The sequence below is a fragment of the Anser brachyrhynchus genome (genome assembly GCF_964034855.1).
Source record: "Anser brachyrhynchus genome assembly, chromosome: 6".
NCBI classification, from domain to species: domain Eukaryota; kingdom Metazoa; phylum Chordata; class Aves; order Anseriformes; family Anatidae; genus Anser; species Anser brachyrhynchus.
The window spans coordinates 31,743,090-31,764,415 of record NC_137700.1 but is presented as its reverse complement, the minus strand read 5'-3'; the positions used below and the strand labels follow the sequence as shown (position 1 = coordinate 31,764,415).

The window sequence follows — 21,326 nt, the reverse complement described above, 5'->3', positions numbered from 1 at the left end:
CATCACATATGATTCATCGTGAAGACTGCTGCTACTGTACAGTTAAAATCCACCCAATGGTCTGCACACTTCTGTCAAGCCTCAGAAGGTATAAGCGGGATTGATTAAAGTGCACATAATTAAAGAAGAATTACTCTTTCTTTAGCTCCTAACGGAGAGCCAGTAGAGGATTGGTAAAATGGCAACACAGAGCTATCAGCTGCACCTCAAACTTCCATGGGAACTGCTGATGTTTGTAGAGTTTAATATGGCTAAAATCGTAACTTACAAAGCAAGTTTCATTCCAAAGCCCATTCACTGGTGTACATATACATATGTACACATACATACAGAGAGTTCCCGTTAACCTACTACCATAATTAGCTGCCTCTCAAGTGAAACACGAATCTGCTGTGCCTCTACCCAGGAGGAAGTGAGATTTCTGCGTGAGAACTTCTCCCTGAAGTGACAGGGTGAGCGGATGGCCAATGCCAGCACTAAGGCCCCAGTTCTTCTACCAGGGCTGGGGATGCCAAATCAAGACCAAGATCTCTGTGATCTAAAAGGTGATGCTGCTGGCACTGAAACGCATGACCAGGTATGGCAGCGAGTGCAAAGGGACGGCAGGATGTTACCCACTGGAGCGCTGAAGCTTGCTCCTGGATAAGGCAACTCCCCGACTTGTGTCTGTGAGATGCTGGGCTCTGCAGCTACTGTTTATGCACTGGGAATTCCCTCACATCTCAGCCTCAGCTGCCAGTTCTCCCCCTTGCTGATCTCTCAGCTGTATCTCCGCACAAGCTACAGGAACAATCTCTTTTCCTTGTCCCACTGCCCTCATTTCCCTCAAAATGCCTTTAGAAACAACAATCGGCAAAGCAAACCATATCAAAACTAGCAGGTTGTTTGTATGCTGCACCACTAGATGTCCCTCTGCTACTAATTATTTATTCTCATTAATTCAATCCCTGCTATGCTACAGTGAGAATACAAAGCTCCCAGCCGTCACCACACAGCTCCCTCGCTAAGGCCTCTGTGTGCATCCTCTGGGAGCCTGCAGGCCGCTGCCAGCTGCTCGGCTTTCAGAGTCAGCACTGCCACGAGCGTCGGTGCGCCCCAGAGATGCTGTGCCAGGCAGGTAGTTTCGCTAGCAAGGAGTTTATCCTTTGCACCAGCCCCGCAGGACGCAGCGGGGGATGCCCTGCGCAGCCCCCTCCCGCCACACACACGGCAGCAGGCAGGCTTGTGCGCAAGTGCATTCCAGAAGCAGAAGGTAAGAGGACATACCTGGCGATGCTGTGAGGGCCATCACCCCATAGTAGGAAAAAGCACCAGCTTCAAACTTCATCCCCTCCTTCCCAGCCTCCACTTCCACCTTCCCCTGTTAAGGAAAAGGAGAGAGAGCTGCAATTAAAAGGGACCACGGGTCTTGAGGCACAAGACCAGACTCGAGCCCCAACAGCTAGTTTTCCCTGACGTCACTAAGTCGTGTCATGGTCCCTGCAGTTTGTAAGGATGCCTGAAAAGGGACAGACCCTGGGGGCAAAACACTCTTGTTCCCTGGGCGGTTCTGGTCTTTGGTTCCCTGTGGCCATGTGAGTCCCTGCAGAGGAGCAGGGTCCCCACAGCAGCTCGGGTGGTACTGCTGACATGCTCCAAGGGCTGCCAGGCTGCTTGTCCCCAGTGCGGGGAGAAAAAAAAAAAAAAACCCTCCCTCAATATCACAACAGGCTTATATGGGGGACCCCCGTCATCTGGGGTCCTGAGACACCTACGCATTGGGGGCCGTGGCTCACATTCACATGAAGCCCCCTCTAACACAAACACAGGAAATGGAGACGGGAGACAACACACGAGGAGGCCGCCTACTTTCACCGCTGAGATTCCCACAGAAACAAAGCCCTTATTCCTGAAGCAGCAGTCTTGGGGTTATTTTAGTTTTGTCGGTTGCTGGCAGTTTTACACATTCCGGTGCCCTTAAATTGTGATCCTGTTCTTTTGCAGAGTTTTGTTTAGAAGGGCCCTCAGTGCTTCCCAAGCTATACACCACCATCCTACCACGCTATGCACCCGTTTCTGATGTGGTCTGAACCAAACGTTTAACATCACATGCTAGTATCATGCAAAGGAGTCTAGAACAGAAGCTACACTATCAAATGTAGCTGTAAACATCCCAATTATTTGGTATGTAAGTAGGAAGAAATAATTGCCTTCTTAGTGGGACCTGCCTTTCACCTCCATCTTTACGGATACTATACAGAGAGTTACAGCACATAACTGCAGAAAAAAGAGATCTCAAGCATCTTTCAGGCTGAACTACAGCAAGGTTGGGATTTTAGGCAAACAGCCTAATTACCTGCAATGCTTTCCCTCTGACGAGGCTGGAAAGGGCAGACTTGATACTTGTACTAAGTGAATCGAGCATCAGATTTACACAATCAGATGAAAGTGAGTCCAAAAGATTTTATTTCTATGTGTTTATTGCCTTAAATGCTATTTAAACTATTTAAACATGCCTTTAATTTTATAGCACTGTACTGACACAGAAAAACATGCAAATGAAATCAGCCTGCGTAAGACCTGATACTAAGTCAGTTTTCCTAACTGTTGCAGATCAGAAAAACCATAAAATCGATCTAACAGGAAGAGAGAGCCTAGCTCACAAATCCACTTTCCTGCTATCACAAATAACCTCTTCATATAATCCCTTTGAAAATCAATTTCACTCCACAACACCAATAAGTAGCTTATTTGTTCATTATAAGCTTTCCAGTAGGTACAACTTGGTCACCCAGGCCAAGACTGGTTATAAACGGGGCTCGCAACCTACTTGTCTCTACTAGTTGTTTACCAGCCAAGGCCAGGTCTTCAAAACACATACACAAGAAACGCAAGTGGGCTTTGATCTTCACATACAGTCAGTCTGGGTTAGTAGCTAAACAAATACAAGCTAGTAGCTAGCAGCGAGAGTGTAGCTTCAGCTCCAGCACTTTGCTCTGTCAGCACACGCGGCACTTCCCGGAGGTGGCCGTAAGAAGGTAAGGCATGCTTGGCATAGTCACAGCAGCTGAAAAGCCAAGAACTCCCCACGCGTGCCACCAGATGTGTGCTGCCCTGATTAAACACATGCATCTACGGCTTCTGTTTCTCCCCTGCTTAATGCTCTGACATGAATTTTGAAAGAACAGAATGACAAAACCAAATCTCAAACTGCTACAGAAGGACTTCTCATTAGCTAAAGAAAAACTTGCATACAAGTGACTTTCCAACTAAAGCAGTAACTCTACAGAGGTTAAATTGGTAAATTTAATGCACAGAATATATATCTGTTTGTGTTCTGGTATGCTTTTAATGTGAAAGGTATTCTTGGTATCTCCGGGTGAGAGAATATGCCCATGACCAGATATTTTAAGTAACAAAAGCAGAGTATTGATCCTCTTCATCCCTGCAGAACCAACGTCACCATTTTTATAGTATGCATCTACTGCAAAACTCACTTTTCCAAATGCATTATAGACTTAGCACACTGTTTTTACTAAATATTTATTGACTGAAGAGTAGCTCAGAAAGAACCAATTGTTCTTTTAGATTGCACATGTCCTCCACTTACAGCTTTGCAGCATTACCTCATCCAGAAGCATTATCTTGCCTCTGGAGTATTTTAGATTGCAACAATTCAGCACGTAAAAAAGAGCAGTTAAAGAGCTACCAGTGGCTCCTCAAACACTTCAAAAAGAAAAACAAAAAACAACCTAATTCTTTTTTAAAAGAGAGGTATGTTGAATCCACAATATCATATTCCAGTGCTTTCTTCATTGTTTATCACTAATGACGTTTAATCCCCCTGATACCCACTCTTTTTTTTTTTTTAAGGCAAAGGTAAGGAAGATTTCAAGCCCTGTGTTACCTCTTCAGCTACAACGCCTATGTTTGTAAACCAAAACTCATTTCAGTTATCCAGGGTATAAACATAAGCACCTCTCCAGCAAAATGTTCCTGCTTAAACAGTGCTAGAATGTTCCTGCCAAGTAACAGACCCTAGGAGATAATCAGCACTGAAAACGACCCTGTAGCGAACAAACAGAAAGTAGTCCTTCCACACCCCCTAGGGTTGCAATCTGAAAATCACCCAAATGCAACTTTCTCAGGGTAGGGCAAGAGCTGAGGTGGCAGGGTGCCCAGGGAACTGCAGGGGCTGTGGCAGGAGGTGCCAGGGGTTCAGTAGATGGCGCAATGGCCCCACTAAAACCTGTATTTAGCACACCACCAAAGGTACAGACTTCACAATTGCACGGAAAAACGCCATCTTTCCGAACTGTCAAACTCCCCATGCCTCCTTTTGCAAACCGAAGAATGCATTTGTGAAGCATCCTGGCCAAGCTCAAACCAAAAAATGCATTTGTAAAGCATCCTGGCCGAGCTCCTACTGACATGACATTTTTTGTACCCGTTTTCCAAGCAATGCTAGCTGTACACAGGGATTCTTTTGCACTGCTGATCCTAGTAATACCTAAAGCATAAATAACTTTAAACAGATGATTGGAAGTGGGAAGCACTGTCTACCCATCAAAGCAGGTTTAACTGAGGCTGAAAGCAGCTGAGTGAGCTCTTCAAGTTGGTAAGCTCATAAAGGAGACAGAAGCAGTTACCACAAACCATAGCTCCAAACCTATGCTTGAATGAAGATAAAATTCAACAAGAGAGGTAGCAAAAGCATTATGTCAGGAGATGCATGATACTGCACATAGCAACATAATCACACGTCTGACCTGTAAAATGAGAATGAAGTAGTCGACAGGCTTGTTTCGCTGGTAGAGGTAGTGTTCTGGGGCTTTCTTGTTCTTCTCGTCGTATTTCAGCTCCTGGATAACGTTGGGATGTTTTAGCAGCCTGAGAAGGATCTTCTCTGACATCTGGGATGGACCAAAGGCTTCTACTTCTATAACAAAAGATACAACCTGGCATTACACTTCATATGCCTGGCAAGAAGTTAGCAATACTCGTTAATAAGCATTTGCCTATAAAAGACACACGGATGCAGAGAGATCCATTATGGAATTGCAGGCTTCCTGTCTTTTGAGACTGTTAGATTTGTAAGGGGAAAAAAACAGGAACGCCTCAACCTTCATTACTGCAGTATTTTTCAAAACAACCAAAAACCATGTCCATCTGAAATGGAAAAGAAAAAAGAAAGGCAGTCTTGCCCACTTGAGAGTGAAATCACAGTCGAATAGGCTTATTGGAGAGTTGTAAATGGGAAGAGCTTTAGAACTGGGGCACAGAGAACCTTTGAATGTGCTTTTTCCTTCCTCAGAAGGTATTAAGTTACTGCATTTTTTGCACTCTATAAAAAAAATCAGAGTTTGGGGCCTAGAAAGTTGCTCTAGATAGATGCTCTACATAAATCAAAGACAATTTGAGCTGCCACAGTTCACATGGGAAGAGTTACTCAACGTGAGACACAGTGCAGGTCAGTTCAAACCACGTGGGATTAATACCTGACACACAGAACACATTCCCTATCCACTTGCTCTTCAGTCATCAGTGTTCCCAACAGCAGCTGCTTGAAGTGAAAAAGCTTATCCTTGTGTGAGAGAGTTAGGCCAGGGATGTCGAGATAGACACATGCAAATTGATAAGCTTTCCTAACACCTTTCAGAACAGGACCGTTAATGACCCAGCACCTTTCATCTGCTCCAGGTACTATTCTCAAATTAGAACAGAGAAACCAAAATTGTAGCTTTCATCTTATTTAGCAGCAGCTTCACTGCCAGATTTAAGCTACAAAATCCTTTCATCCACAAAACAAGCAGAGACGCAGCACTGTAAGACTATGTCTGTTGAGAAGGTGTTTAGGGAACTCCACCAAGTCTTGTACAACTAGGTGAACAACGCTTTGCTTGCTGTTAAATCCGCGTCTTCCCGTTGAACTGTTTCCTTTCACCAAGGACATGCTCACATGCACATGAGCCGCAGGAGTCCAAGCCTTTTAAGGATTTACTGTCCCTCAGCTGAGGTGTGATAACCGATCACGCACGTGTTTCTTTTAAGTCGCAGAGGCAAAATAAAGCACGAAGGCAGACTGGGAGCATCTAGGCAGGCAGTTACTGTATCTCAAGAGGAGGGGAAGTACTGCTTTCCAGCTTGAGCTGGCCAGCTTGAGACAGAATGAATTTCAATCCATGAATATATGTCGAATATAGCAGTGAAAGACGCCCGTCTGAAAGGCCTGCACATGAGAAGTCTTTATATGTCAAAGAGAGACAACATGAGCAATAGGAAGGTATGTTTTCCACAAGCTCTCCTGTTAACAGGTCTCATCTCTGAGGTGAAGGGACCAACTTTACGACGGAAGGCAATGTCAGCTGCAAGAAACCATTCAAGCCCCTGGCCTCTCTGCCAGACTGCCCACCCAAGGGCTAAAACATCAAGGTGATCTGGGATGGAGACAACTGTCCTCTGAAACCTGGAGCCATCAACGGAGGTCACACAAGTCAGCAAGAAAATCCACTTTTATAAGTACAGTTCAACTGCCTGTGCAGTCTGCATTAAATGTGTCGGGATTGTTTTTCACTTCGAGTCAAAAAGTCTCATGGAACAGGTTTACACCTTCCTGCAAAAAGTCCAGCATCTCTTTCTGGATGAAGTGCCAGAGTGCAATTACAGTCAGCTGGCCAGTGGTATCGAGTCGTCTGTGGTTTGTTCCCTGAGCTCTTCCTAATGGGGTGCACTTGCTAGTCGTTAATCTGACGGACTCTAGACATGCAGTGCGGCACTTGGCATTCATCCTTACCTTTCAGACCAATTTAAAGTTACTGGTCCACCCCTGGTAAATGTCTCAGAGGGTTCATGCCGACACTGAACACAGGAGAGGAGAGAATTTAAAAAGAAAAACACAACAGTGGCATTATTTGTCACCCCACCATCCAGCCTCCCTTCCCGCCTGCACTGTCCCACCCACCTCGCTGGCCTTTGCTGACAAACTGCCTCCGAGGCTCTGGCATGATCGTGAAAACAGATAATCCACACTTGCCTGTTGCCAGGAAGCGGTGCATTGCCAGGAGGAGCTGCGGTGATATTTTAACCTTCATCTCGCTGTCTGTCTGCTTGAAGGCAGAGAAGTCCTGCTTCCTGTCCCGATGAGCTACTTTCTTTTTCGTCTTGTTATCAGCTGGGGAAGGGAGGGTGAGAGAAGAAAGGAAGGAAGCGATTTCTGTTAGAATGGGGTCCAACAAGAACTGCACTGGATGGAGTCAGCCAGGACAGCCACCCAGAGCAAACTGTGCAGACAGACCCCTCTGCAGCACCCATGCAAAGCCTTGCTCATTGATACACCTCAAAAAACAGAAATAATCAGTGACCTGTGCTGCAGGCTGACATCCAGGAACCCACAATCTCTGTCACTTCCATGTGAGAGAAGTGTCTGCTTGCAAGCATCTAATTGCAGAGCAGCTCTGCATGTTGTGCACAGTGTGGGGGCAATTCTAGGTGGGCAGGAGGGGTCCTGCTCAGTGTTGCTAACAATAGAAAGGTGTTCAACTAGGGTATCTGTGATAAATACCTTCTTTTTTATTTTTTATTTTTATATACATTCCTTAGAAAATCCCCAGCAAATACAGAGATTAAATAAGCAATTACTTATTTCTTATGCGTTACCATGGGGTGACTGACTCTTCACAGCTTGAGCAAAATCTGCACGTCTTTGGTCCAAGTAACTCACAATGTCTAACGTATGCAGGAACGTATTCACAGAACGTGAATGGGAAACTAGTCCACCAGAAGCTCTCACTAGGTCCTACCTCTTCTAAGAGGTAAGAAGAAAAGAATCCATGCTTTTTCTGAAAAGCTCGGAGAATGCTATTTTTTACAATGCCACATCTGAGATGCTGTCTCACAAGGAGCTGTGTCATTGCCCTCTTCAGTGACTTCACCAGAAGCACAAGCAGGGAAATGTCTCTTCAGCAGGGCAGTATTCCTGTACTCCTTTATTGCTTTTGTCAATGAGCCCTACCACAGCAAGCTTCCCGCTGCACTTGTGGTACCTGAATACAGCACCAGCATCACATCACGGGAGGATGCCTTAAATCTTTCTGTCTTTCAGTCATCAGGGTAAGAGACCCAGGCTCTTCGTCAATTGATGGGGGATTTCAATTCCTCCCATGGTTTCCTTGGCAGCCTGTCCAAAAACCTTCTCCCAAGAAAAATACTACACAGTGAGAGCAAAGGCACTATCTCTGCATATTTTTGTGAGGAATAGTCTTAAATGTTCTTTGCTATTCAGATAATTACCAAGCTTCTTGTAAGAAACAGAAAGCAAGGACTGGATGGTGACAGAAATAATTAAATCTGTAACCAGGTATTTCCTGCCCTTTCTACAGTGAGATGGAGACCTGGGCACTTGAATTATCTTGGCAGACTTAAGCTATCTCTGCTTTCAAAGTGATGTGATGCTGTTTGGTTCTGCAACATGAGCAACGTGCCACGTGAGGGATACCCTCAGTATAACTTTAGGTGAGGTATCACAAGTACTGTAGCTATCTTCAGTAGGTCCTGGAAATATTTAGATTTTCCTGTAAATCCAAAGCAGCAAGGCTGACTGTGAGCTCCTGGGCTGCAGGAGAGAACTCAAGAAGAGGATAGGTCCAAGTACAAGCAATGTTGTCATCCCTCTTGCCATATTCCTGAACTTCACGCCTGATGCAGGACAACAATTGCATTTATTTCTTTGAAGGAGCCAGCCCAGTATGGAAGACAGCTACAGAACAGGGAGTTCAAACCTCAGATCACCCGTTCAGCCGGGCAGGAAGGCAGTAAGCTGACGGGCACTGCAAATGCACCTGGACAACTTGCAGGGAAGAGTTATTGCTGTCTTTTTGTGCTCCTTTTTGTCCTTTTCTCTTTAGGATCTGTATTAACCAGCGTAGACATCTGCAGTGAGCTCCAGACAAGAGAACGAGGACAAAAATCTATCTTCAAATGGACGCGTGGTTCTGTTGGCACGTAAGGACTGTACAATAACCAAACAGCAAGGACAGGGACAAGCAACTGCTTGATATTTGCAGCTCTCCGGTACTCCAGGAACAGCACAAATCCCAGAGGCCCAGACTCACTGACCGTGTGCCCACAGTCAGCAGCGGGATGCCTGGCCCAAGGCAGTGGGAGGTGGATGCCAGAGCCCTGCTCAGCACCCCCCACGTCCCCTTCTCCCTCCTCCCCCAGGTGATGCACACACCCAGGCTGACAGCCTGTGCCCCACATGCTGCACAGTTCTAAGCCTGTGGGTTTGTTTAATTTTAAAAGAAAGGCTTAGGAATTAACTAAGCTAGTTTTGCTAGTTCTTTTGGTCTTGAGGTGGGAAAACTAGGTTGCCCGGTGTCTCATGCATGTTTTGGCAACCGTCAGAAACTCAGCATGACTAAACCTGAAGCTCTAAAACAACCTAAAGTAGCTTCTTGTAAGGATGCTGCTCCTGCAGCCTACCAGTGCTAGACCACAGGTTAGCAAGTCCACAAGCCTTATGGCCAACAGCATAAAAGCACCACTTTCTGGAAGGTGGTAACAGCTTGGGTGTGTCGAAAGATTAGATTCCAGCTGCAGAAAGCTCTGCTCTCCTGGCGCAGGACACTGCCAATATCTGCAGGTCCTGCCAGGCAAATCAGGGTTGCATAACCTTCTGTGTTGCTACGGTTTCACTGGATGACAGTGGAAATACTTATGAGGGCAAACAGTTTTTTAGTCCTGTAGCTCTGTAATTTACTGGGGAGAGAGATACAGGGTTTACTAGCACATATATTTAACATACCTGTTTTGAGAGCTGTTTGGAAATGGGAATGTTAGGGTAAGATGTGGTCTTCCCCTCAGGGAAGTGACTGGCCAAGGCTAATTCATTTCTAGAAAAGCCCTGGATTTTAGATAGGGTCCTCTCAGCCTGTGAGAAGCTTGGAAAATGCGCCCCTACGATAGCCGGGGCCACAGGAGAGCAGCACACGTTCCTGTAGTGCATCAAACGCTCCAGCTTTCGAGTACTAAGAGCAAAACACGCTGACAGCTCTTATCTGTGACACTGGCTGAGATATTTCCAGAGCCCACCTGTATCACAACTGAAACCCCTTCTCTGCACCCCATCAGCATCCCCACTATGGAGTCACACACTCTAAAGCACTCAACCCAAGCAGGTGTTGATAGATCAAATATATTTAACATTTTCTCTTGATCCCAACATCTCTGCAAGCCATAAGGCATAGCAGACTAGAGCAATGTGAAGTAATGCCATGTGTCTACAGGGTACACAGCCCTTGAGAAATTCAGCTGCAGAGCTTCAGCAGCTTTCAGCAAAAACTGTAAATTTACAGTTGCTTCTACCCTAACACAGTTGAAATGCATTTTCACAGAAACAGCAGAAAGGCACAGCTCCTACGCCAAGGTCAGCCATTTCATCAAATCTCCAGTTTCCATCAAAGCACAACAAAACATGTTTAAAACTTCAGAACAAAGGCATAATAACACTGCCAAAACTTGTCATAATGTCTACTTTTAGGTAAACCTTACTTTTTAGCATAGAGCAAATCCTAAGGTTTTAAGTTCTGAGCAAGCTGTCTTGGTCTTATAATGAACAGCACCAGAGACCTCAGATACTAGGGTGGGTTACTAGCACTGACACACTGATATCAACATCAAAAAGAAGCTACCTTAACATATCATGAGCAATAAGCTACCTTCAGCAAGCCAAAAGCATGTTCCAATCACTATACCAATTGGAAGTGGTTGCAGCATACCAATCTGCTCAAATCCATAACCTATATCACATTTTCTCCTAGCTTCTCTGCATTTCTGTTCTCTCCCTTACCGTCCCAGTTTCCTTTGATCTAAACAGCAGAATGAATTCCAGTGCTTCATAATGAAACCAGAAGGTCATCTTAATGGTACACAGCAGGAGCCACCCCTCAAAATTTCCTGCATCCTCCAGGAAGCCTAGGAAGTTAAGTTTCCCTCCTATTCTGAAATAGGGATTTTCTATACTAAAACCTTCCCAGGAAGGACAGTTTCCAATGAACCAGCTCTATTTTGTTAATCTAGGAAGTCTTCAGATAGTAAAATTAAATTATCATTTCCTTGCCCTCCAACATGCTATTAATGGCCCACGCTTTTTTTCTGTTCCCGAAGAACACCACAGCATGATCTATACAGTTCCTCTTAACAAACAAGAATAAAAACCACACCACTATTTTAGATTACAAAAGAAAGTCTGAATTCACCCTGTAAAAGCATTATGTTGTAACTGATTAGCCCAGCAATTAAGTTGTGGCAGTATGAAGAAGATCAATACTAACTGGACTTCTGTGATTTGCATAGTAATTAGACCACTTAGTGCAGTGTAAAACAAAACTGTGATTTACACGAACCTTTGGGCACATAAATTCTGGTAAAATACTGGCCAGCTATGGAAAGTAGTTCAAGCAAAACCAATCTATTAGGAAAAGCAGAAGTATGTCTATCCTACAGTGCAAAGTGCTCCTTTGGCTTTTGGCTTGGAAGGAAGATAGAAGACTGCTTGCATTGGCCTGAAAAAGATGCTGTAGAAACATTCAGAGCCCTTTCATGAGAAAAGAAAAAGAAAGCAAAGGTCAGCTGAACAGTGTGAAAGATATTTAAAATGACCATTTCTATTATTTCTATCACAATAGAATCTAGAGACATCCTTCTGCTACGCTTGAACACAAAGTAAAAAATAGCATCTGCCAGCAAGCGATCGAAGTACAGATAAGACAGATGAAGAATGAGAGAAAGGAAGTTCAATGTGCACAGGCCAGATTGTGCAGATGGGAACAGAAGCAAAGACAGTTTAGGTAACTGGTCAAAGACCAGAAAAACTGAAGTGAGGGGAAAAAAAGTCCCAGGTAATGCTCAACCTGTACCATCATTTGCCTTAACTTATGTTAGCACTAAGGAAGGAAGGAGCTGTACCGTGTGATTAAAAAAAAGGAGTCATTTAGGACGTGCTGCTTTTAGCCCTGCAGAAGCTTTTCCATTCTTAGGATCTCTCTGAACGAGTGACAGAGATTGACTCTAAAGAGATTCCATTCCTCTTCCCTGAGGTATGGTTATCTGCCTGCTTTCTTTCTAAAATGCAGTGAGTACGTAGACTACAGGCCCTTAAGGTGGAGAGAGGTTAGGGGAAAATGTTGGAGGTCACAAGTGCTGGAACAAAGAGGTTTAAACTAGGCCACTGTGATGGAGAACAGCTAACAGGAGAGACCAGGATGTTGCACATGTGAATCTTCTAGATGGAATGCTCAAATAAAGAAAGCTGTCCTATTTCTGAACTAATACAGCTTAAAGGGGTGAGGTGCCCATGCTGTGAAAACAAAAATCACTTTGACTATCTAAGGGATTTGCAGGTTATTTGTCCACTGATATATTAAATCAGCAACTTACATTTCTACAACATCTTACATCGCATCAACAAAGCTATAAGACACAGCTGCTGCTGGATGGAGTCTTCCCTCTCCTCTGTAAAAAATAAAAAAATAAACATTTCTACTCACTGTATAGGTCTGTTTCATCCAGAATCTCAGACTTGATGATCTCTTCAATCACATCTTCTAAAGTGACAATTCCCAGGACTTCATAAAAAGGATCCCCTTCTCCTTCATTGTTTACTCTTTGTACTATAGCCAGGTGAGACTTGCCTGCAAGGAGACAGATCAGCAATTTAGACATTTAGAAATTCCTGAAAGATCAGAAATTACAGCAGAATTACATACAACAGGTATAAATAAAAAGACAGAAAGGCTGGTGTTGCACCTCATAAGAAAGCTACAAAATTTAAGAGACCCTCAAAATCATGATCTGATTTCCCTCTAAGAAATATATTCCTGGATCACACAAATCCACCTAGCACACTAATGAACAGTCAAAAATATCAGTGTTCTCTTACTAATTTCGTTCCCCAGTGAAACCATCGCCCTGGCTTTGCACTCATTATACTATTTTGTTGATGGCCTTTTCTCCTCTTTTGTCCTGCACTGGCAGAGGAAGGTCTGGCTGGAGTCCTCCTTTGCAGGGAGCTCCCGTGGATGCTCCTCAAGCTTACAAACAACAGCAAGAATGGCCACATCACAGAAGCATGTGGACAGGGTAGAGCTGGGGAGAAGAGCTCAGCCCAACCCATAAATTCCTTTTCTTCCTCCCCCCTGCAAAAAATAATTTATTTAGACGTCCTCCAGGCAGTAGGGGACTTATTTAGGAATGAATGGATTAATTAAAATATCCAAAGTGTCAGTGTCTGATTAACAAAGAGAAAAGCTAAGATAAGATATACTAGTCAAGATCCCTAAGCTGTGCATCATTCACAGTGCATTTCCTAACTCCTGAAGTCCTTTCTGCCACGGGAATAATCAAGTACCATCACCCTTCCAATTCGCATTGACACTGGGGTTGCCAGTATCCCTAGCTGCCACCGAAAGTCGGTCCTTTGTAAAGGTGCCCAAAACGGCACCTTGATCTCTGCATTCAAAGGGTTCCCCAAATGCATGTAGCAATCTGAAGCACAAATACACAGATCTCAAGGTGCTTTGTGAGCTGTTGAGAAGTAAGCGACATTGTCTCACATTCTTCTTTGTTGATCTCAAAACTGATACTTATCCCCATCTGGGGAAGACAACCAAAATAGTTCAACTTTGCTTAGACCCCTTTATAGGCAATAATGTCTGCATGTTTTAAGATTCAGATTATTAGACTAACAAGCATTCAAACTATTCCAAGCCAGACTTACTCATGCTTGAAGAATGAAAATATCCTGAACAAATTAGACGAGGGAGGAAAACTTATCAACTACTGATATAAACATTGCATCAGGTCAAGTCAATTCACTTTGGTAAGTTTTTCACATCTGCTTTCCCAGGGACCCAACATAAGCAGTTAAAAACAAATTCTTGGTGAATGCTGTCTGTCGAAAGTTAAATTCTTTTGCTATTCCCAGCTTGTGATCATTTAAAAGGAATTTTCCAAAGCAGGGTCTAATATTAGACTCAAAATGAAGTTTCCATTCCACTTAGGCGATATTCTCACCAAAGTAACTACTGCATAATCTGATTGTCTTGGAGCTACTCGTTTAGATGCAGATGGACATACTTTAAATACCAACTCCACAGCACTGCTGAGTCTTATCTTGAAGAGACCTTATTCTACAGTGAATTAATAGAAAGATGATTTGTGATTTTAAAGGATCAACAATCGTATTGTACTGAAAGTCTTTCGCTGTGCCAGTTTTTATTTCTTTGCATTCCTTGTAAGACTTCCAGCTCTTTTTACTGCTCAATGAACGGCATTAAATAAAAGTGACTTCATAAAAGGATGAAAGATTTACGTATTATTATCGTTGCTCTTCCCCTGTAATATATTACTCCAATTTCAATCTCATGATGTTCAAGAAGTGTGGAACAGAAATGCCAACATGGACAAAACAGAAGATTGTAATTTGTTTCCCAGTGCCTGCTCAGGTATCAGTACATTTGCTTTCAAGCCAAAAGACACAACTCCTTCAAGAACTATATCCATCACAGACCAGAACAGCTCATTTGCACCCGCTCATTCAGGTGCTGTTCACCGTTCTCCTCCATCAGTGAGCGGTAAGAGTGCTCAAATCCATTTGAGTGGATAAAATAAAAAAGAAGCCTTCCTCGAACAACAAAACAACGCTATTAACTCAGTGTTTCAGCTTTGATCAAAATCATCAAATTACAGCCTTTTCTTCCACTTCTGTACTTCCTGGGATAAAGCTGAATGTAGTTGATAAAATTTTACATTTTGAGAAGAAGTCTTACTAATAGTGGAGTCCTGGACACATCTACAAACAATGGGGTAAATTTACAGCAACAGGACGGGGAAGGTACTGAAATGAGAAAGAAGGCTAGAAATGTTTTTTTTTTCTGGCTCTGCCATAATCTGTGATTTTTGTTTTTGATTTATCACCCAAAGTATGCAACCTGCTCTAGTGGACGGTGTCCCTGCCCAAGGCAGGAGGGTCGGAATTAGAGGATCTTTAAGGTCCCTTCCAACCCAAACCATTTTACGATTCTATGACTGAAACTTTTAATAGTTTCAGAAGTCAATGAAATCTTCGGTGCGTAGCATTGATCTTCAGCTAGATCCTCACTATTAAAATTATATTCTGCAGAGTTTGTCTGTCAAAAATACGTAACTTATCCAAATGCAGATTGATGCTAACCTTCTTTCCCTCTTGACTATCAAGTTTTCCTCTTTCTGACTCTCAAGAATTCATCACTTTGCCGGCGTCAGATGAATTTCAACCAATCTAACTGGGCTGCCTTTTGTTCTCAAACTCTCTCTGCATTTGCTCCAGTACCCCTGCAGTCACTTGATGAAGCAGACCAGACCGGAAAATTACATTTCTTGGGTCTCTGTAAGTTAATTTTGATCCAGATATTTGCCAGAAATAATCAGAGAGTGGAATAAGCTGGTGCTGGTGATAGAGGTGGCAGGAAGATGCATTCCCATACTGGCTACTATCCGGCTTCAGGCTGCTGTGTGGCTGACTGCAAAATACCCTGCAAGTATGGGAGCAATAAAGGTGGAAAAGGCTAAAGGAAAAGCCAAAGGAGAGCAAAGACTTCTTTAAAAATCATTTAAAAAGCACAACTCAGCATGTGCCCAACTTTAAAAGTGGTCTGTGAGTAAAATAATGACTCCTCTGAGTATTTTAAATAGCAATTGGCTACAACTTTATTCAAAGACTGTATTAGGCCACTGGTATTTCTCATACCATTTTATTCAATTGAAAAAGCAAGGTTTCAGCTGTATTTTCCACTGCTAAGGACTTCTGATACATATCCAACAAGGAGCTGAGCAAAGCATACATCCAGGTAAGGAAACCTGGACTGTCTATATTATTAATAGCGCTTTAAGCACAGAACGTATTAAACAGAGAGAGCAAGTGTGCATGGAAAATAAGCAATTTTCTATACTTCACTGATTTTCTGGCCACAGTCTCTAATCACACTGTATCTGTGACAGTAATCTTTCTTTAACCACTCATTTTAAGTGTTGATATAGTGGGAGTCAGCAGGCAGGCAGCTGTGCAGCACTGCCAGCTCCGATGAAAAAGGCAGAAAGGACCCAAGTGATGTGCAACGAGCAGCACAAGGAGACAACTGCGGGCAATGCTCTGACCCAGAACTCCTCTGTGGCCACAGGCAGGCAGCATTTGCTTCAGCCTCAGCTTCCCCCACCTACTGCAGCAGCTGGTAACGTAAGCAAGAGCTTATGGAGCTTGTACATGTGCATAGTGCGAGATATAAATTGTGACAAATGCTCATCTCTCAGTTACCTTCATGGGTAACGACAACACCAAGGAGTTCTGTTAAAAGCAAACGCATTCTCATCCCGTTGCTCAAAATCTTACCACTCAACTTGGATTTTGCTCTTTACCATGACTTCTGATTAATTTATTAAGCTAATCAAGAAGCATGAAGATGCTTAGTAGAATCTGCATGGGTCAGTGAACCTAGCATGAGCTCAAGGGAGTCTATGTGACTGACTGGCCACACAGACCACCACGGGAAGAAATGCTTGAAAAAATGATCCTCTCACAATACCTTGACCATTCCTTGAAAGAGAAATGGGAAGAAAAAAAAAAGAAAAAGATTCTGTGATGCTGAGGTATTTATATGTTTAAATAAAGGACCTTAAGAGTATTGTTCATGTTGGAACATGAAGAGTTTTGCTGTATGAATAGAGCTGTATGTACCACTTCCCCATGGACACACAAGCTGAAGAAATGGTCTGACAGGAAACCTCGGAAGTTTAACACATGGAAATGCAAAGTTATGAGCCTGGGACAAAACAAGTCTTAAGTGGCACTGGAAACTGAGTGGATGGGTCTGCAGAAAAGGACTCAGTGGTGTCATGGACAAGCTGCACGACACCAAAACCAACCAAAGCCAGATGCATAATGCCTGTGTAAGCACACTTCTGGCTAGCAGGTCAAGGGAAGTGAATTATTCCTTTCTATTTGGCATTTGTGAGACCATAGCTGGATTACTGGATCCTGTTTGGTATTTTCCAGTACAGAAAAGACTTTGGCAAATGGAAGCAATTCCCGTGGATGGACACCGAGCTGGTCAGGGGCTGGGGCACACAGTGCACAAGGAAGGGCAAGGAGAGCTGTGCTGGTTTCATCTTGCAAAGAGAAGGCTAAAAGGGGGATCTTAAAAGTCTTCACATACTTCACAGTACACTACAGAAAAGACAAAACTAGATTATTCTTGGAGCTAGATACCAATGGGACAAGAGACAATGGACACACGTTGCAAAAATGGAAACTCATTGTTCACTATGAGGATGGTCAAACAGAGACCCAGAGGCACTGTGAGATCTCTGTCTTTGGAGGAATTCAAAACTCAGTGACCTGATCCAACTTCAAAAATGGCCTGCTCTAAACAGGGGATTGTACCAGATGACGTCCAGAAGACCTTTCCTAAATTATCCTGTGATCCTAAGAGACATTGAAGGTAGGCATAATTGAAATCTCAGCTTGATTCATTTCTGACTTTTAATTCCTGTATTTCTGCTTAGGAACCCAAATGACACAAAATCTTCCACACATAAGGGTGATATGTAAAGACAGCAAGTATGCTTTACTGATCTGGAATGATACAATATGGTCTTGTATGTGATACAAGTAATAGGAAAATGATGCTACTAGCCAGACTATGCTGCAGAAATTTAATACTGCTGCCATAGCTTTAAATTGAAAGAGTAATCTCTCTAACCTATGGTAGGTCTTTATAAAACAGAAGATTCCTGCAAGTACTGTTGTGGTAAAGCTAGAATCAGACTAGTAAATTTGTGTTAAAAGCAGTAATCTGAGTCCATTTGTTGTTGGTGAGTCCTCTGGAACGTTAAGCTATAACTTGTGTAATACATCTGCAATTACAGGGAGAAAAAAGTCCCAGGAGGTGTTTAGTTGCCCTTGAATTTGCTAACTAACAATCTGTGCTTCTAAAAAACCTCACAGTTTATTCTCATGCAACTGTCTTGCTTTCAACTGATTTCAACAAAGGTAAACAATGTGGTCTGTCGGTGAGATTCACAGGTTCAACAACGCATTATGCAAAACAATCAATTTTAAAATGTGTTGTATAATTTAACCATTAAAAACAACTCCCTCTAGAATAGCACTGGCTTGCAAGCAATTATACCCAAGTAACAAGTGTTCTCCTAAATCTCTTTTCTGCAGCACAGTTCAAGGGCATTAAATCTCTTTTCTATTAGCTGAAATTTGCATTCATGCTGTTTGCTTTTGCACTTTGATTATTTTCAACAGGGAAACGGGATTGCTGCTTTCCCCACGTCCTCTTTTACGTCCTGGTGCACATTGTCTTTAGGTTCGCAACACAGAGTCAGGAGAAAAACAAAACTTCTGCACAAACATAATCTAGATTTTAAATGGGCTTTTCAGATCCAGCCTTTTTCAGCAACAAAACACATTTTTTTAATATACATTTGGGAAGGGAAGCCAATAACTAACATTCATTTAATGTAGCCACATGAAATTCATCCAGACCCTCCAGGAAATGAGTGAAAGTACTAGCGGTACCACAGGGAATATGGTGATTCTTCGCCTTTAAACTGGAGAGCTTACAGTCTCATACAAACATTAACTAGAAACCACAGAAGCCTTCACAGGAAAATCAAAAAGTAGCACTTTAAATGGATTCTTTGTGTTAAAAGCCTGAATGCCCATTTTAGTGGGAGGACACCAAAAAAAAAGGAAAAATTAAGGAGAGTTTCAGAATGACTTCCTGACAGTGAATTGTATCTGTAAAGAATACTTTCCCAAGGGAAACAGCAGAAGCTCGGTTACTTGCAACTCTGAAAACTAGACTGGACAATGCTCCTAGAAAGGACTCGGTAGTTCGCTGCCCCATGGCAGATGGAAGAGGAGATGAGCTAACATTTTCCATCTCTAGCAGCCTATCACCCAGTATACGCTAACTCAAGTGCTGCTGCCTACCCCTCAATTTGTTTTGGTCAGACCTCAGTGAGAAGTGCATTGCCCAACTTGATTTACTTGGCAGCTTTTACAGGAAAAGCATGGCTCTAGAAAGCTGCTACCTGTTGCAGCTTTAATTGCAACTCAAATGCACCAGACAATAAACTCGGATTAGAAGCAGAGAAATCACCTACTAACCATAGGTCCATGAGTAAAAGAAATCAGCAGGCAACCAGAAATAACTTGAGAGTAAGAAGAAAGGTCATTTAAACTCAGGGCTCTGCTATCGAAGTGGAAATCTTAGGGAAGAATCTAGAGAAGTGAGGACATTTAGGGGAAACTATTACCAGGCACAGGCAGGCAGCAAGACTGAAACTAAAGAGTGAAGAGGAATAGTTTTCAAGCACCCTGAACACGAGTACTGATCCCCTGGTCAAGGACAGCGTGCCAGTGCTTCCCAGTCATGCAGTCCTCATCCAGCAGGGAATTTCGGCTGAATATGGCTGGGATTGGCAATAACATCTGATTTCAGTCCAGTAAATGGACAAATACAAGTTGCCTCCTAACACTGGAAGCTAATGCCCTACAGAAGTATCTGCTAGACCTTAAGTGGGAAAGGAGGAGATTGAAAACATAAGGGTTGAGAGAGGAAACTCTCAAAACAAAGCCTTTTTGACATCCTTCTGAGGTTCTTAGCAGAGAGGGTAGTATCAGGACACAGGTGGGCTGAGAAGAGAAACAGGCTAGAAGGTTAAAAAACAAGTCAATGGAGTGCGGCATTCCAAGGGAGTGCAGCAAACAATGTTGAGAAAAGAGGTGGCAACACTGAGAAGGGAAAATATTGAGTCTGAAGATAGACCTACCTATCTCTATTTGGGCTAACGCAGAAGAAAAATAATGCAGATAAAACGTAAGGCAAGCAAACAGAACACTTGAGTCATTCTTGGTCATGGTTCAAGTCTTCCACAATAGATTCAGAAGATACTGAAGTGTGACATACTGATGTGATTGCCCCCATGCTTCCACTTCCCAAGGCAAGTAATGACCTTTCGGAAAGAAGCGTACGAAATGCATCTCTTTACTGACTTGCATCTTCACAGCATGGCGAACAAGGATTTTTCTTAGTGTTCAAGGACCCATGAAAAAGACCCGTGCTAATTTTATTACTTCCCTGTTCGTTCAAGATTGTCCCCGCCAATTTCAGCATTCCTTCAGGGCTGAAGAGCGGGCACCAGCCAGCAAAAATGCAGCCAGCAGAGGGAGCGCAAAACCTTGGGTTTGCTCAATTGAGAGCTGCAGGTCCTCCTGAGAACTGAGTCCAGCAGAGAGCAGGTGGAGAGGAGGGGTCCTCGACTCTGGCCGCGGTGGGGCCTGGGTGCTGGCCTGCTGCTGGGTCTGGGCAGATCTTCTCTGGGAGATGTATACTTCAGGCTGGGACTCCACAGCAAAAACCAATATCTGCTATGGTCTGTCCAGTGTCTCCCTCTGGAGCTTTGTGTTGTGGCTACGAGCCCACCCTGCCTTCCCAGCTGTCCCCTACCCGAGGGGGGACAACTTGTTGAGCCCTGGGATCACCCTTGGCGAGGGCGCAGGAAAGAAATTGTCGCCTTGTTAGTGTCCTCCATCACCCCAACCTGTTCAACAGGCTGCTTCTGCTAACCAACCTTTAATCCATGGAATAAAAACAAGAATGTCAAGAGATGTTTTATGTGCAACAAAAATAGCCGTTGGCCCAGAGCGGCGATGAACTCGAATGCTCAGGTAACCACAACATGACACCAACAGAAACAATAGCCTGTTCTGTGTCATCCCAGCCAAAAATCCTAGTACAAAAATCCTCCCTCTAATCCTGCCTCCCTCGATTCCTAGAACAAACAAAGCTTAATTTGGGATTTTGGCATCTACACCATGGGATTTTAAACCCTGCAAAGGTAAAGTACTAGAAGGCACAACAGAAACACGCTTGGACATTAGGAGGAGGTTAGCTGAGGCCAGCGTGCTTACATAAGGACCCAAACAGTGCTGAGAGCAAAGCGTATGAGCTGAAAAGGAAGAGCAGCATCTTGGGACTGTGGGTCATGGTAGGAACCGGAGGCTGGATATATTTATATATATTTATTACCATCATCAGCTTCTGTGGTTTACTTTTAGCTCACTATTTAGGACATAAATTAAAACGGGTTCTTGGGTTACTAACAACTTAATCATTAATATTCTATTTTAATGACCTGTTTTACTTTAGGCCATTTATACCACATGTAGTTTGCAATTCCAGCAGCTCGAAACCCCAACTGGTCGATGGCACCGTCAGATTTTTCAAGCTCAGTGCAGG

The 21,326-nt window shown here is 43.4% G+C and overlaps 1 protein-coding gene across 3 annotated transcripts in view; it reads right to left on the bottom strand.

Moving 5' to 3' along the window:
* The window catches only part of CNNM2 (cyclin and CBS domain divalent metal cation transport mediator 2), a 113,004-nt gene that overhangs the window by 8,367 nt on the left and 83,311 nt on the right, over nt 1-21,326 (bottom strand). For 2 of the 3 annotated variants that reach the window (XM_080596864.1, XM_080596865.1), the window contains exons 2-5: nt 12,525-12,668; nt 7,013-7,150; nt 4,749-4,918; nt 1,267-1,360 (exon numbers count right to left, since the gene is read on the bottom strand). In XM_080596864.1, coding sequence (XP_080452990.1) covers nt 1,267-1,360; nt 4,749-4,918; nt 7,013-7,150; nt 12,525-12,668 — 546 coding nt within the window. Of the gene's footprint in view, nt 1-1,266; nt 1,361-4,748; nt 4,919-6,772; nt 6,838-7,012; nt 7,151-12,524; nt 12,669-21,326 lie in introns of those variants that run through there. The other variant, XR_013952533.1, reaches the window with a different exon arrangement.